We start from the raw sequence: 15,933 nt of genomic DNA, 5'->3' as shown, positions 1-15,933 counted from the left end.
CCTACTTTATCTCAACTCTACCTGTAACGTATGTACTATACATCCATATTCTGCAGCGACCGCTGCTGCATAATACTCAATATACATTTTGACGAGGCCACCCGTCCATTCAAATCATTTGGAATACATGCGCAGAGTCAGGATCTACAGAGTACTCGGTCGCTGACAACACGTCTCTAACCATGCAGACCAAGTGTAGGTAAGTCGCCCCTCCTGCCGAATCGAGAAATCGCCCTTCTATGCATCCGTGATGGAAAAAAAATGCTCCACTTTTGCACATCGACATGGATATATTGGGTACCTAAATCACGTTCATTGGAATGTGATGCTTGGTATGCTGGACTTATAGGGATGCGGAGATTGTAGGGTTAAGTTGGGTAGGGATATCCCTCCCTCACTTGGCATTTAGTTTTGTTTTACCTTTCCCCGTCTGCATGGTGAGACTGCAGATGGGGCTTTTTGTTGGCTTAGTCGATGGTCTACGTTTCTTAGTGTGTAGATTGGGTTGGTGTCTCCTCGTGTGGATTACCTTTTCTTTTCTTTTCTTTTTTTTTTTTTCTTATATTTTTACTTTTTCTTGTTCGTGAAGGAAATGATCTACTGTGGAGGTTCCGATTCGGATATCCTGACCTTTTTTCCATAGATCGCGTAGATATCTAGATTTGGATTGAAGTTTCATCTAGAGTGAGAGAGAACATATAGCATGGCTAGTTGAAGACCATCTGGACCTCATTTCATTTCGTACTTTGTACCGGTACCCCTACGATGTTGCATTTAATGCACGCCTGGACCAGGGTTGATCCCCCGTCCGAGACATGAAGGGTGCAATAATCATACGAACTGTACTGCACATGCTGTGTGATGAAGTCCACATGCAGAAATGAAGGTTACTCTGCAGAATCAGACTCGGCCTCATCATCTATATATCCTCGTCTGCATCTGCAGAAATTGCGGTGAGTGAAGGAAAATGGACAGGAGGACAAGGGAAACGTTGTCTGATGGTGTGTTGCCTCCCACCCCTGCCGAAGGTTTCTCTTTACCAAAGTACCGTGCAGAAGAAGCACCCAGATCCAATAGAATAATCAATGCAGCCACCCGTCGTTGTGCCCATCACCAGCTCTCGTCATCAGAATCCACGTGCGTCCGTTGTCCATGTCCGTATCCGTAGCCATACCCATAGCGCTCACTGGATGAATCGTCGAAGTTGAACTCTTCGTCATCCGACTGGTGGCGTCGATACTTGCTGTAGACGGCTCCGGGATCGTCCTCTTCGTCATCCCAGGAGAGTTCTTCGTCTGGATAGTCATTCGCAGGATTATTCTCAGCTATAGTAATTGTTAGTTAGATTTCTCCTTGCCTTGCCTTTGTTTTTGGGAAGCGTAGATCTTAGGTCGAATCTATGCGACGGACTCGCTTACCATTTGAATCGCCGTCTTCACTGTCCCACTGATCTTCATCGTCATCCTCCTCTGCAAAATGCTCCCAGTATTCTTCGTCCTCCGGTGTGATGACGATCACACCAATGTCCTGACGACTCGTATCGATACCCTTTAGACGGAACCACTCATCCTGGTTCAGTTCCAAATCTGCTAGTGGGTTCGTAAGCTGCCCTCCATCCGGCAGAGGACGCCTGATGTATGTATCGTAGACATACTCCCCGTCACTATCATCCTCCTGCCCTGCAGCGGAGGGTAAATGGTGCGGTGCTGGTGTGGCAGGCTTGACGGATCCTTCAGGATTCGCCGCCCCTTGCGTGCGTTCTGCAGACCACGCGGCTCGAAGTTTGTTGGGTGTACGAGGAGGGTATTTCAATGGAGGTTTGGGCATCACCGAGGGAGTCCGCTCCGCAACAGATTGACGATTATGTTTCGTCTCCACGGGCGACACCTCTGTTTCCAATTCCATTTCCCCTTCAAGCTCCAACGCAATTTGCTCGAAATCCCGAGCCAGCCTCTCTGACTCATCTTCCCAGTTGCTGTGGCGTGCTTGGGCCCCTTGTTCGAGCACCTGCGAGATATGCTTTTTGGCAGCCAAGATCGCCCCCTTACGCTCCTCCCTCCATTTTCTTTCGGCCTGGTTCACCACTGGTCTCTTCCGTAGACGAACAGGCTGTTCATCAGCCACATCGGAACTGTCACGAGAGCCAACATCATCTGCTCGCACGGCCGCCTCAGCCACCAAAGACGCCTGCCGTGAATGCGGTTTGCGCCGAAGCTTCTCCACGAGCACTGCAACCCCGTCTGCTTTACGCTTTTGTACTCCTCCACCGCTGCTTCGGAGGGGACTCATCGGCGTACTTGATCTCGAAATTTGGAACCGTCGAAGCGACTGCGCCCGTGATGGAGAAGATGCCGAACTGCCTCGCGCACTTGAGGTGGATGACACACCAGCCGCGGGGGCTTCAACAACGGAATCTCGACTTGGGCTTTCATTGTGGGCGTCCCGTTGAGCGAGTCCCGGCGAAGAATCCAAAGCCCTCTTCACCTTCTCCTCGGCTTCCTTCCGAAGGGCCGCGAGACGTTTTTCTTCGCGAAGTTCTGCCCCGGGGGATGTGGCTCTGACCAAGGGAACCCCTCCGGTAGCGCGGTTTGGCGCATTCGAGGATAGAGATGTGCTCACAGAGCGCGGAGTGAGAATTGACCTCTGCGCCGCTGATATGGGTGAAGCACTCGGAGAGCCGGCTTTCAGATCCTTGGCACTGACCTGGACTCGCTGGAACACGAAGTCTGTGAAGCGGCGTTTCGTCTGATGTAGATCAGACTGAATATCTGTATTTTCCTATTAGCTTTTGCTGGCTACTAAAAAAAACGCGGCATTTCTATGCGGATATACAGAGCGGGGGACTGGGGCTTAGTTTGATCGGTAGAGGCTTGATAGCTAGCAAAGATGAGGGAAGCTTCTTACATAACGTGTCCACTGGTTCCTCCTCTCGACGGCGTTTGATACTAATCTGTTCCGGAGGCAAAGACATTTTGGAGTTTATAGGAAACTGAGCTTTACTTGGTATAGATTAGGATTGATGGCGAAGGAGAAATGGCGACAACGACAGTTTGGGATGATCTCCAACATTTCTTCAAGTTCCATGGTTGGGCTAGAAGGGGCTTAGCGTGCCACCCCGACCATGTATAAGGTCACGTGATCTATCTATTGTTGACTCTTTACTCAATTCGGATGGACAACTTTCAACCATTTGCCAACATACAGATACCCATGAACACGGTGATGACAAGTGTAGATCATTGCTTTTCATATTTCTTCTCTTATGCTATATTTCTTGATGGCTACTGCCATCGCCATCCCGAACCTATTACCTCCGCACAGCTATATAACCCCTGTCCGTTATCCAATATGCAAAAGGAGCTGTTTGCTCTGGATTAATTCCGTCAAAATGGCATCGCATATGCAACTGATCAGAATAAACATCAAAGAACAGACCAGAGCCAACCAGTCTAGGGTATAGCCGAGATCTCACCCGCCTTCGTAGCCAACTGGAAATCGAAATGGAAACAACCAAAAGAAGAATGGAAGGGGAAAGGGGATCATACCCAGCTAGCAATACAAGGATGGTATAAAAAATATAATTAAAGGGTGTAAGATGGGTTGGCTGAGAACGAAATTTGCACAATAATAATAAAAAAAATAATAAAGAGGAAAGAGAGAAATACTGTCGAGCAAACCAATACAAAGAAAGTAATCAACGGGTGGTGTTTTCAAAACAATAGATGAACATGATGAATAGAAAACGTGAAGTAAAAGGTTTTAAAAGTTAATAAGATGATGCACCCACAAGAATGGAAGAGGAAATTCTTTCAAAATATTAAGATGAAATTATTTGGCTCCGATCTCTTCCTCAGCCCAGCCGGGTAGCGAATTTTCGTTCTGGATGGCCAGTCCAAAACCGGCATGGTTGAGACCGCCCAAGGCAGATGTAAAGCTGGAGAAGCTACTCTGCGGTTGGTGAGCTACACCTGCACGGCTATGTCCAGCCTGCCCCGAAATAGGACCGAATGGTTCTTGAGAGAACGACGGCAAGCTGACAGCACGAGAGTGCTGCGCGCGTGGCACGCTTAAGCCGCTGGTGCTAGCAGTAGCGTGATGTCCAGGGCCGCTAGAGCCATTGGTGACGTTCAAAAAGCCGTTGGTAGACGGCTTGTGTTGATGCAGCGGCGCTTCGATGCTTCCGTTAGTGAGCTCGCTTGTAGTTGTACCGTTGTAGAGTGGCTGTTGCTGAGGTGCCGGTTGGGACTGGGACTGAAGAGCAGCGAGGGAGATAGAATCGTTCAAGCGGTTCTCTTGTTCTTGAGCTTGCTGGGCGGACATTTGGTTGAGATACATGGTTAGCGGGTTGTTGGCCCCCACGTTCAACATCCCAGACGGCGATGTAACTGTCTGCAGCGGGTGCCGGCCCTGCTGGCCATTCTGAGAACCTGTCGAGCCTGGGGCTGGAGAGAGGGCTGAACGGGTTGGGCTGGACCCTGAACCAGAATGGCTCAAGTTCTGCTGGAAGCCATTGAGTGCCGGTGAGGGCGACTGCGGGCCTTCCAGTCCACCGTTGCGATTTTGCTGTCCACCGTTACCCGTCTGGCGAGGTGGGTTGCCACAACGATCCTTGCCAAAGTTGATCTTGAACCGCTTGTACTCCTCCCTGTTCCGCATCCCCTCAATTGCCTTGATGGCATTGGCAATATTGGTAAAGTTCACGAAAGCACAGCTTTTCTCGCGCAATGTGTTCACCAGCTCGATCTCTCCGTATTCGGAGAAGTCTTGGCGAAGACGTTCCTCCGACCAAGACTCATCGAGGTTGCCAACATAGACGTTTCGCGAGGCACCGCCGCTTACAGCCAGGGCAATAGCTGGGGGTAGGGGACCAGAGTGCTTGCCCCAGCCGATCTTCAAGCGACGGTTGTGAATCATTAGACCCTGGAGGTTACTCAAGGCATAGAAGGAGGCGGCCGAGGTTGGGTCAATGAAGGTAACAAAGCAGATATGCTTATCGGGGATGTAACGGATATGATGCAGAAGGCCACCGCGAACTACGTTACAGATCTCTTCAATGGTAGTTTCTGGATGGATGTTACCCAGATAGATCGTCCGGTTACCCAGATTGTTGACGCCACCAGCGGATGTAGCGACGGCTGCAGCTGCAACGGACTGTTGGGCGAGTGCGTTCGTGATTAGGTCCCGATCTGCTGAGTTCAGAATGTGTGCGTATCCTGGTGCGATGCCCAGGAACTGAGCTGCATTCTGTTGTTGTGTTTTCGAGACATAAGCACACCGATCTTTACCGTAGAAGACACGCCTAGGTGCTTGCCATTTAGCCTCTTGGGGCAATTGAGAGACGGCTTTCATCGCGTTGCTGATTGACAGGAAATGTACAAAGCCAATTGCCTTTTCCTTCACAATTTTCACGGTATCAATCGGACCAAACTTCCCAAGCTCTTCGCGTAACTCATCTTCTGTCATCTCCTCTGGCAAGTTGCCTAGGTACACGTTCCGTGACGCCCCCGATTGTTGCACCGCCAGGGCCACTGAAGTGGGTACCTGCGAGGGTTTGCCCCAGCCAACCTTGATGTCATTGCCTTTGATTGCGAGCTTTTTCAAGATAGCATCCGAGTGGAAGTGCGTTGCCGAGTTGCTGTCCAGGAAGGAGATGAAAGCACAATTCTTGTCAGGGAGCAAGCGTACCGATTCAATCTGACCGCTACGGACATGATTTAAGATTTCTTCGGCAGAAGTTTCCGCCGGAATATTGCCCAAATACACGGTTCGACTTGTACCTGAGAGGAGGCCCGGAGTTACCGACGCGGCGGGACTTCCGTACGCCGCATTACCCAAGCCACCCATACCACCAACTGGTGATTGAGGGCCCCCCAGCAACTGGGAGTTTCCCATACTATCCGCAGACATCATACCCGAGTACAGACTGGCATTCTGTGAGGCCTGTGTTGGGCTTCCCAGCTGATTCTGGTGGTTTTGCGCGTGCGCCGACGCATTGGCCTGAGAGAAACCACCGAAGTTGGTGAACTGCGGCGAGGCAAAGGCCGAAGGGGTTCCCGGTTGGAAGGGGCTTCCGAGCAGTAGTTGAGACGGCAACAGAGGAGTGAAGTTCATGTCGAACGCGGTGCCCGAGGCTGCCATAGTGTCGGTGTTGTTTTGACTGGCGGCGGTATTGATGGCAGGGATATTAGCTCGACGTGCGTTTCGATCCGTCAGACCCTGCAGAGGGAGGCTATTGGAGTTGTACGCTCCGTGGGAGAAACCGGTATCGTCTGCGTTGAGGTGGGAAAACTTGGAAGGGATCAAACGACTCGGAATGCTTGAGGCATCGGAGGTTTGCATGGCGAGGAACACGAACGGTCCGGACGCGAGAGCCCCCTAGCTAAGGAAGAGGGGACGAAGTAAATTGGGGCTAATGTGAAATGATCGATATCACCGGCCAGGGGGGGAAAGGGAAGCGCGAGTTACAAAGACGTGGTCGGAAGAGCGAAAAGCCAACCGGCGTGAAGATCACCCCCGAAAGGAGAAAGGAGGAAGGGAATGAATGAAGGAAAATAGCAGCCGAAAAGATGGCAAAGTGAAGTCGAACGAAAAGGAGGACGAAGAAAGAATAACAATAAAGAAGCCTGGATAAGGATAGGCCAATTGAGACGTGTCTAGAAAGAGGTCCAGCGGTCAATTGGAATGTGCATTAGACAATGTTCGGTGGAACGGTGACAAACCTCTTAGTTGGTGTTTTAGGGGCTGCTGCGGGTGAACAATCCCCGTAAACAAGACCAACTTGTCAATTGAAGATTTGAGACGAGAAAAAAAATTAAAAAAAAAAAAAGAAGAAGAATATGATAATAAAAAACAATAATAATACTCGATAAGTAAGTAGTCAATCGAAATTAAAAGAGAAATTGATCAAGCAAGTCAAAAGGGAAATAGAAAAACACAGAAGATGGGTAATTAAGAATATGGTCTAGTTAATTGAAAGAATATGAACCCCCAATTGCAGAACCCAAGAATTGTTGTTGACAAAGGGAAAGGCCAAAAAAGGACCGATGGGGGACATCCACTCAGAAAGCTGAAAAGGGAAAAGTGGAACTGACAAAGAGAAATGAATGAGAGAAAATAATAATTGATAATAGTCTCGCAGAGGCGGAGGAGAGAAAAGACAGTGGAGGAGAGGGAAAACTACGGGCCCCCGAAAAAAGGGGCTGTTTGTAGCGTGAGATGAGCTTGATAAGAGACTATATGAGTGACAGCGCACACTTTCTCGCTCTCGCGCTCTCTCTTTTTCTTTTATGTGTTTCTTTTTCGTTTCTTTTTTTTAGCCCTTTCTATCCCTCTTCTCCCCAAGGTGTATATAGCATGCACCGTATACCTGGCAAAGTAAATATTACCCACGACAGGAAAGAACAAAAATTCAATCAAAAAAAAAATTCAAGTCAATGAGAAGGGAATTAAATGAAACCAAGAAAAAAGATAGTCACTGCAAATTACTAGTGTAGTAACGAATGTAGAGAAGAAAAGTAAGATTCAATATTATCTCAAGTAAGACCAGCATTAACCAAAAATAAGACTTAGCGAAATGCTGAAGAGTGGATGAAGGGGTAAAAGGGGGAAAGTGAACGGTGAACCAAACATCAGACAAGAGGCTGGAATAATAATAGAAATTCATGTCCCTGTGGAGTGAAGATTGACATTCGTACCTGACTGGTTGAGTAAAGCGTCCCCAGAGCCGATGGGGAACACCAGAATCTCCATCCCCCCAAGGTAGGGATGTCATTCTGTTAGCCAGACCATAAGCTGCCAATAATATCGGATCATCGTGTTCAAGCGAAACGTCTTTGTTGTTTCGTCGAATATCCCTCAAGGCTATCCGTGCGCTTGTCACAAGGCTGTGGCTGACACAGCCTAAAAGAAGAGAAAAAGGTCACTCAGATGGCTAGCAGGACGATGGTGGTATCAGCCACATGTGGTCCGGACGTTGGATTGTATACGGAGTAGTGTCTGTCCAATCGATTCCTTAAATGAAATATTGTCGTGCATCTTTGCTGATTCAGTTAGAATATCAGGGAGAACGGACTGAGAAATCCGTAGTCCTGTACGTAGAAACATCTCCCATATCTCCATCCATCACGGATCTGGATGATTGAGTGGGGTTTTCTGAATGAAGAAAGGGAGGCTCTTGCCACATGGAAGAACTAATGATCCGCCTCGCCTGCAGAAACCATTGCGACTTGGCACCCACATCCCTTGTGCTTCATTGCGTACTTACTACTTTGTGGTGACTCTTGTGGATCCCATATCTTGATACCACATGATATTAAGGAGACAATGGACTATTGATCTGCATTCAACGTCTGAGTTTCGATCTATCTAGTCCGTTTCATCATGTGTCCGGCGTTTTCAATCCATCAAGCAATCGTTTAAGGAAGATTTACCGCGGTCCGCATTTCCCCGGATGGTAATTTGTTGTTCGGGCCTAACTTTACATATCTAGCCTTACTAACCGCTTATGGAATTAGATCACTTGTCGTCAATAGCTCATATCTTGGATAAAAAGATAGAGTGGCAAATAGAAGTTTATCTCGTCTTAATGAGTATGGAGATGCCTTTTGTCAATTCTTGACGGACATCCAACGGTGTTTCATGGGAGTACAACTTGTGTTACCCTGTTATGTATTTTGAACTGGTAAGGGGAGATTGTGTATGATGCATTTGAGTACGATTTGGCTAGATACACGGATATCTCTTCTGGGTGGTGCTTTGTAGACCAGTCATGATTAGTACGAGTCATGTAGATAACTTAATGCAAATCAAGCTGAACAACAGTTGTTTGTTCTTGATGTATCATCAGAAGCCTGACAGATTAGGCCTTATTAATGCCTCAGGCACACGTGGGGGAGACTTTCCCGCGGCCGGTCGCATTCAGATTGGATCCAGAAATTTACCCCTCCAGGCGATTTTACTCAAGGACTGTGCGACTCGGCGTCTTCACTTTCTCACTTTGGGGTAATTGTTACATAGTCTTCATTGGCTGGACTGAGTAATTGACACCTGTGAGTCTTTTATTCTTCTCCCGAATTTGTTTTCTGCTTCCTATTATGGTGGACCTTATCTATGGTGTGACTCACATGCCCAAAATAAAAACTAATTTGATATTCTCCCCGCAGTACGGCGCTCACCCACACTCAATCCTTGGACAGCGAGTCAGGTAGACAGCCAGTGACCATGACTACCATCTACATTGACGAAGACGTCGGTAGGGACGACTCTACCGCGACCGGATCCGAATCCGCTCCCTACAAGACGCTTGTGCACGCTTTCTTGCAGCACGCTCCTAGCGAGGGTTTTCAATATTTGACACGCAAGTCCCAAACCGAGCCCGCTGATAAAGATGTCGACAAGCTGGAGTGGAAGTCGGCCACCAAGTCGGCGATGAAGAAGGCCACCAACCTCTATGAGCAACGGAAGAAGAAGGCCGCAAAAGAACAGGAATTGGCCATTCGTGAGAAGCAGGAGGCAGAGAAGCGCCGCCTCGTCCTGGAAGAAGCGAAGAAGATCATTATTACGGAGGACTCCTCACTCCCTAAGCCGGTCAGAATCCGACTTGATGTGACTGACCCAGCCGTTGTCAAGCTTGGAAGTCCGGAGTCGGAGGGCCCTGGGACCCGTGTTCGCGTGCTGGGCAGAGTTCATCGCCTTCGTGCCCAGAAGGATGTCGTTTTCCTTACCTTGGCAGATGGCTACGGCTACCTCCAATGCATCCTGACGGGAGACATGGTCAAGACCTACGATATCATGACTCTTACCCTCGGAACCTCCATGTCTATCCATGGTGAAATGCGTGCCGTCCCACCTAAGCAGCATGCTCCCAACAACCGTGAACTGCACGCAGACTTCTTCACTATCATTGGCCGTGCCGCCGGTGACAAGGAGGCCATTACCACACGAGTCGCCCCTGATGCGGACCCGCAGACCCTCTACGACAACCGCCATCTTGTCCTTCGTGGCGAGACTGCTTCCGCTGTCATGAAGGTGCGAGCAGCAGCTCTTCGGGCATTCCGCAAATCTTTCGAGGAGAGCCGCATGCTGGAAGTGACCCCACCCGCAATGGTGCAAACGCAGGTGGAGGGTGGTAGTACCCTATTTAAGTTCGACTACTACGGCGAGAACGCCTACCTCACTCAGTCTTCCCAACTGTACCTGGAAACCTGTCTCCCATCCTTGGGTGATGTCTTCTGTGTTTGCCCTTCATTCCGCGCCGAGAAGTCCCTTACTCGTCGGCACTTGTCAGAGTATACTCACATCGAAGCCGAGCTTGACTTCATCACTTTCACCGATCTCCTGGACCACTTAGAAGCTATGATCTGCCGTGTCATTGAACTGATCCTAGCCGAACCTGAGGCCGCAGCCCATATCAAGCAACTCAACCCCGACTTCAAGCCCCCCAGCCGTCCCTTCCGCCGCATGAAGTACTCCGATGCCATCCAATGGCTCATCGAACATGAAATCCCCAACGAAGAAGGCAAGCCCCACCAGTTCGGCGATGACATCGCCGAGGCCGCCGAGCGCAAGATGACCGACATCATCAACCAGCCTATCTTCCTCACCCACTTCCCCGCTGAAATCAAGGCCTTCTACATGAAGAAGGACCCCGAAGACCGCCGTGTCACCGAGAGTGTCGACGTCCTCATGCCCGGTGTCGGTGAGATTGTCGGTGGCAGTATGAGAATGGACGACTGGGATGAGCTCATGAGTGCCTATAAACATGAGGGCATGGACCCCTCCCCCTACTACTGGTACACTGATCAGCGCAAGTATGTTCCCTTCCACGAGTTATTACCTCACATAACAAATACTAACTTCTTCGCTAAAGGTACGGTACCTCCCCTCACGGTGGATATGGCCTCGGTCTCGAGCGATTCCTCGCCTGGTTGTGCGCCCGTTATACTGTCAGGGATTGCAGCTTGTATCCTCGCTTCACTGGCCGTTGCACGCCTTAAAATATTCTATATATTAGACGACTCCCATAGATATGCCAACGTCTCAATGCAGACCGAAGTTCCTCTACTTACTCGATATCCAGTAGTTCCTAGGTAAGAAATCTTATGATGCGATGTAAAGGCCGTACCAAAAATTCCAAGAGCAATAGTTCGATGAGGACAAACATCACCAGCAGTTGATTTATATAATTACAACCGAGCGGTGCCAGGAGATGGTAAAAACTAGACTATCATAATTCCGATAATTCACTGGCCATCACATTAATTACTCTACCATACTACACGCATTACAACTACTCGACCCTTATAGCTCTCAATCCCATCAATCTAAATCTCCCATCCTTTCCCTTCCTCAACATGAACAATCACTTACATCATTCACCCTGTCTCACTCTTCGTCCGAGCCAACGCAATTCGCCCCTTCCTCTGTCCCTGATCCTGACCAGCAGCGTACTATATCCTCCAGAGCGGCCGCCGATTCACCGAGCATACTCCATCTGATCTTTTTTTTTTGGGCCCCGAGCAGGCACCAACTGGCTTTACTCTCGCGAAACCCCATAGGCCCAAATTTTGTTCAATCTATTGAAGAGAAGCGAGAACCTTAGTAGGCCTAGACAGGCGAAGTTTCTGAGTACTGTAAAGAAAAAAACTTCTAGAAGAACTTAACACTTGTGGTCTCGGTGAAGGAGGAAGAATGGACCTACTTGCCGCCGCTGCTTGGAGACGAATTATGTTTGATTGGAAAATCTATGTGGGCAGTCTTATCTATCTGGGTATTACCTCAGTTTCTGGGCACGCAACAGTCCTATTCGTGCCCTCCATTGTGAATTCGCTAAGCTATAGTGGTATCTTTCCTTACAGATTCCGGTGACATCGCTACACCTTTGCGATATTCGGTGTCGTCCTTGCAAGCATATAATACACCATAGTATCGTGCAGGGCTCTCTATCCGGGGTGGTTGAATAAGCATTTCCATTACATGGCAATGTTCTTCGTGACCACAGGATGCTATATTGTTCAACCCGTTGTTGATTGTGTGGATGACGAACAACCTCAGTGGGTATTATTAGTGCGCTGCTGATCTTGCCACCCAGGCTAGATTTAGAAACATTAGTGGCACTCTAACGAGTAACATCTTCAGCAGGGATGACGTACCTCTATATACTGTTAGAGGTAAGGTATTATTAGCTATGGTGGTGTTTTATGGGATTATGGGTAGTATTTTCGCCGCCTGTCTGTTAATCGAGAATCACAAGAAGGCCCAGGGAAAACATAAGATAAGAGTATAACTGGATAAAGACGTCTTAGTTAATCCGGGTAGTAGTAACAATCCTCAATTCCGTTTCAGCCTATGACTGAGAGGAACCTGAAGTCCCGGCCAGTCACATACTCTCTCAAGAGGCAAAATCGTGTTGATATATTCGTTATTTGTTTTCGAAAGCCGTAGGAGCGAAATATCTTCTCATATAAATGGCTTTAATACACTCTTATATGGCTCGCACCAACTGTACGAACATGATATTCGCCATTGTAGCGGTATTAGGATGAGTACCTACATCTCTTCCAGGATAAAGCACGGATCAAAACTTGTGACCCTATAAACCCAAGTGATAAAGACTACAGAAGCGTCCAATACTAGACTATAGTGATTCTTGCTTGTCATGTCGGACAGAAGGCAAGAAGGAAAAGAATAGATGCAAGTAAATGTGGAAGAGTAAGGGCCTACTACTAGATATGGTTTTGATATTCCTCTAGCCATCAGCCTCATACGGGTGTGGCGCCACTTCCATTCCAGCAACAAACCTCGTCCAGACTACGTAATTACTAACTACAACAGCGGGTTGACGATAGTGACGATCATCATCCCTCTAGCCACCTAAGGTTACTGCTACAACTACATCGTGCCCTTACGTTTAATGATAAGTTGATATCATAATAACACCCGTCATCATTTGAACATGCCTTTTTATGACCAGTCGTCCAACTCGCCACCCGACTTTTGAACGATAGGCCAAACGAGATCCGGAGTTTCGTGCCGAAACTGAATTCCAAGGGACCTTCGAAAGCAAACCCATAACCCGCCTGCTTAGCTCTTTATAGTCTATGGAGGACTTCTTCCTGGCTTGGCAGAAAATCTCTCATATCTGACTCGGATATGATACTCGGCAGCAGATATACACCATTTTCTGAGTGGGGTTAATCGCTCTTCGTAGCTGGCACGCTGCGGCTACGTCAACTTAGTATATCCACCGATGCCTGCGTCATGCACCCACGAGACGACCAGTCATGGCAGAGAGCCGCGACGATGGAACCATCCGTGTTCAGGCATATAATTTCAATGCAATGAAGCAACTTCAGGCTGATTACTATACATGGTGAAAAAATGTGCAAAGTAATGTGGAAACTACCAATTTAACATGGTAAACGGTCAGCTGAATCCGGAAATGGGAAAGTATTTGGGTCAATCTCCACCTCCGACTGTATGCCTAATACGGGACTAGGGAGTGAGAAGCAAACAAGTCAACTAAACGGCATATCCACCTCAGATTTATGTGCATGATGCTGTACGGAGGTTGACTTCAGCACCTTACCACCATGTATTCATCTAAGGCAGCCTTTCATTCCCAACGGCCAAGACGACGACGTTACAAGAAGGTGAGGGCAGAGATGAGCAAGGCGTAGAGTACTTTCACCATGATTATATTGACCATTAGGATTCCATGACACCACCATTCCCCCCGAGGTGGTTGTTTCCATTTTGCATTTGAGAGATCACCGCGAGGATCTCTCGTTGGGAAGCACCAGAACGGATGATAGAGACTAATCGGGCTACAGTCTCTTGATCCTCGTTGCAAACCAAATCCAGAAGTTGTTCGAGAAAGTTTCTGTAGTAATCCGAATCCTCGGCAAAGCTAGTCTGGAGTTGGGGATCTGTGTTCGGAGTCTCGTAACTAGAGGCTTGGTAACTATCACTGCTTTGGTTGTTTGAGCTGTGGTTGTTCGAGCTGAAATTATTCGAGCTGAGATTGTTCGAGCTTTGGTTGTTCGAGCTTTCGTTATTGGAACTTCGATTGTTGGAACTGCGATATGAGGTTAACCACATAAGTATGTGCGATCACAGTCTCTATACTGCAAGCCGATTACCTCTGCTCCGAGTTTTGAATATTCTGACTGTTCATCATGCCGTGCGGTTCGCAGTCGTGGTTGCTTGTTCAACTGGAAATCACTAACTGCTCGCTCGGCAGGCAAGCTCGAATACAGAATCAAACTCAAAAGAAGGTGATAAGATATGGCCTTTAATTTGAAGCGAGACAGTGGTGCACGGAGTGAGGGTTGGTTGGCGGACGTGTTTAAGCGAGAGTCGTGGCTGCAGTTAAGTCAGTACGTCTGGCGTCCAGACGTCGCTGGCGGACACAAGCGAATCTTATACGCCCCAGGGGTATCACAAGGTGGTTGACAAGGATAAAATCGTTCTCCACTCCTAAGGCTCTATGGGTATAAAGGTAGGGAAATATAACCCAAAGGAGAAGAAACCAAAATGTGGAAGGGAAAAAGAAATATTTCAGATTGAATCACGCCACAGCATCATCTAAGTGATTTGCTCGACACCTCTGAAGCACCATAAGCCCCCGAGAACTCAGCACGGGGATAAGAACCAGTTGGGTCTCTTTTCTGTCCAGGTGGCTAAAAATACGGCCATTGCCTGTGGTCCATCCAATTGAACAGACGCGGGTGCTCAACGATTTGTTTCCATTTGACGGCCAACTCACCCTGCATACCACTCTAAGCGTCCGCAGAACCCCTTACCAGAAAGGACGGGCAAAAGGTTAGAATAGGGCCAGTAGTCTGGAATACCCTCGGCAGCACTGGAGGGAGACAATGAGAAAAGACGGATCGGTGACTTCAACCGGTGATTAGTTGGGGCTATATGGGCCTCGGAGAAAACTGCCAGCCAATCTCATGACTTGTTTTTCGTCTCCGCCACCAATTTTCGGGAGGCCTTGCTAACCTCCCGGCACATCAAAACGGATCTATGGCTTAAAAGCATGATCCCACCCACCTTATTTGCCTTTTGGTCAGTATGTGTGTTTTCCTTCTGATTCACCGAATCATGTTCGAGTTGCATAGTAAGGGTAGTGTTAGGAAAAGACTTCCGGGATCAACGACTCGCGCGTGACCTCTTGTCACCCACTTGTTGTAACCACGGATAGGCAATGGTCAGACATGGTCTAAGCTAATCAGATCCCCTGGGCGTCTACAGGATAGACGTTCCTACATGAAGATGCTGCTTTTTCTTCATTATCTCCCCCGATGATGCCTTGGTGCGAATTTGCAAGCACTCCCTTTTGCTTTCTCGATGACGAACAGCCCGCACGTCCCATGGAAACAAACTAGTTCCGTCGAGATTGTGATATACCGGTGAACATCATTCCGCTCGATGGATCGCATATAGCTTGCTCATCAGAGAAGCCAAAGCCAGAGCCACTTCCGAACCCAACGCAGCCTTGTTGAGAATAAGAGCCACTTCACATCTTGCCCGACATGTTACCCGTTTCTGTTTCGAGAAAAGTGCAAATCTTCAGATCGCAGAGACCGATTGCATAGATTCAGTGCCCCTTCCAGAATGCGTGATGGTCCCGAATAAACACAAGCCTGTCTCAACCACTTTAAAGCTAGTCATCATACTGACGATACCACGCGTATAACGCCAAGCTTGGAGTGTGAGAAGGTCAGCATGGGCTGTCTGATACTTGTATGCCGGTGTGGAGTTCCTCTGTGTCACCATACCCTTGTTAAAAGTAGCGTTCTCGCCGACTCAAATCGCACCGCGGATTACCAGCAAGCCGGCCTCACAAGATGCCGGCATATGGACAATGAGCAGGTGGCGATGTTTGTGAACAATTAAGCATGGGTACCTTTCTTTCGCCCTTCACTTGGA

At 48.4% G+C, this 15,933-nt stretch overlaps 4 protein-coding genes across 4 annotated transcripts; 1 reads left to right on the top strand and 3 right to left on the bottom strand.

The window, feature by feature from the left end:
* Positions 1 to 618: 618 nt before the first annotated feature.
* BDV37DRAFT_266034 (Iwr1 domain-containing protein) lies at positions 619 to 3,052 on the bottom strand. Its single transcript, XM_032083862.1, has 3 exons — positions 2,905 to 3,052; positions 1,419 to 2,768; positions 619 to 1,325 (listed from the first exon to the last, which is right to left on the bottom strand). The coding sequence occupies exons 1-3, from the start codon at positions 2,969 to 2,971 to the stop codon at positions 1,111 to 1,113; spliced, it is 1,632 nt and encodes a 543-aa protein (XP_031934622.1). The 5' UTR covers positions 2,972 to 3,052; the 3' UTR covers positions 619 to 1,110.
* A 592-nt stretch (positions 3,053 to 3,644) lies between these two features.
* On the bottom strand, positions 3,645 to 6,810 carry BDV37DRAFT_60901 (putative differentiation regulator (Nrd1)). The gene is made up of 2 exons (XM_032090940.1): positions 6,720 to 6,810; positions 3,645 to 6,653 (listed from the first exon to the last, which is right to left on the bottom strand). Exon 2 carries the CDS (start codon positions 6,337 to 6,339, stop codon positions 3,829 to 3,831), a length of 2,511 nt encoding a protein of 836 aa, XP_031934621.1. The 5' UTR covers positions 6,340 to 6,653; positions 6,720 to 6,810; the 3' UTR covers positions 3,645 to 3,828.
* Positions 6,811 to 8,951: 2,141 nt separating this feature from the next.
* Positions 8,952 to 11,039, top strand: BDV37DRAFT_60889 (asparagine--tRNA ligase DED81). Its single transcript, XM_032090939.1, has 3 exons — positions 8,952 to 9,047; positions 9,162 to 10,808; positions 10,868 to 11,039. Exons 2-3 carry the CDS (start codon positions 9,220 to 9,222, stop codon positions 10,992 to 10,994), a joined length of 1,716 nt encoding a protein of 571 aa, XP_031934620.1. The 5' UTR covers positions 8,952 to 9,047; positions 9,162 to 9,219; the 3' UTR covers positions 10,995 to 11,039.
* A 2,665-nt stretch (positions 11,040 to 13,704) lies between these two features.
* BDV37DRAFT_277022 (uncharacterized protein) lies at positions 13,705 to 14,173 on the bottom strand (the record flags this gene model as incomplete). The annotated part of the gene is made up of 2 exons (XM_032085679.1): positions 13,705 to 14,074; positions 14,139 to 14,173. The coding sequence occupies 2 exons, from the start codon at positions 14,171 to 14,173 to the stop codon at positions 13,705 to 13,707; spliced, it is 405 nt and encodes a 134-aa protein (XP_031934619.1).
* Positions 14,174 to 15,933: the final 1,760 nt, after the last annotated feature.

Source organism: Aspergillus pseudonomiae (genome assembly GCF_009193645.1).
Source record: "Aspergillus pseudonomiae strain CBS 119388 unplaced genomic scaffold BDV37scaffold_166, whole genome shotgun sequence".
In the NCBI taxonomy this organism is placed as follows: Eukaryota; Fungi; Ascomycota; class Eurotiomycetes; order Eurotiales; family Aspergillaceae; genus Aspergillus; species Aspergillus pseudonomiae.
Note: the sequence above shows the minus strand (reverse complement) of the source record. Positions and strands in the feature narration are given on the sequence as shown.

Coding starts and splice junctions, on each gene's coding strand:
- BDV37DRAFT_266034 (XM_032083862.1), bottom strand. CDS start 2,971: ATGTCTTTGCCTCCGGAACAGATTAGTATCAAACGCCGTCGAGAGGAG. Junction 2,769..2,904: donor GGAACCAGTGGACACGTTAT/GTAAGAAGCTTC, acceptor AGGAAAATACAG/ATATTCAGTCTGATCTACAT. Junction 1,326..1,418: donor TGAAGACGGCGATTCAAATG/GTAAGCGAGTCC, acceptor CAATTACTATAG/CTGAGAATAATCCTGCGAAT.
- BDV37DRAFT_60901 (XM_032090940.1), bottom strand. CDS start 6,339: ATGCAAACCTCCGATGCCTCAAGCATTCCGAGTCGTTTGATCCCTTCC.
- BDV37DRAFT_60889 (XM_032090939.1), top strand. CDS start 9,220: ATGACTACCATCTACATTGACGAAGACGTCGGTAGGGACGACTCTACC. Junction 10,809..10,867: donor TGGTACACTGATCAGCGCAA/GTATGTTCCCTT, acceptor TCTTCGCTAAAG/GTACGGTACCTCCCCTCACG.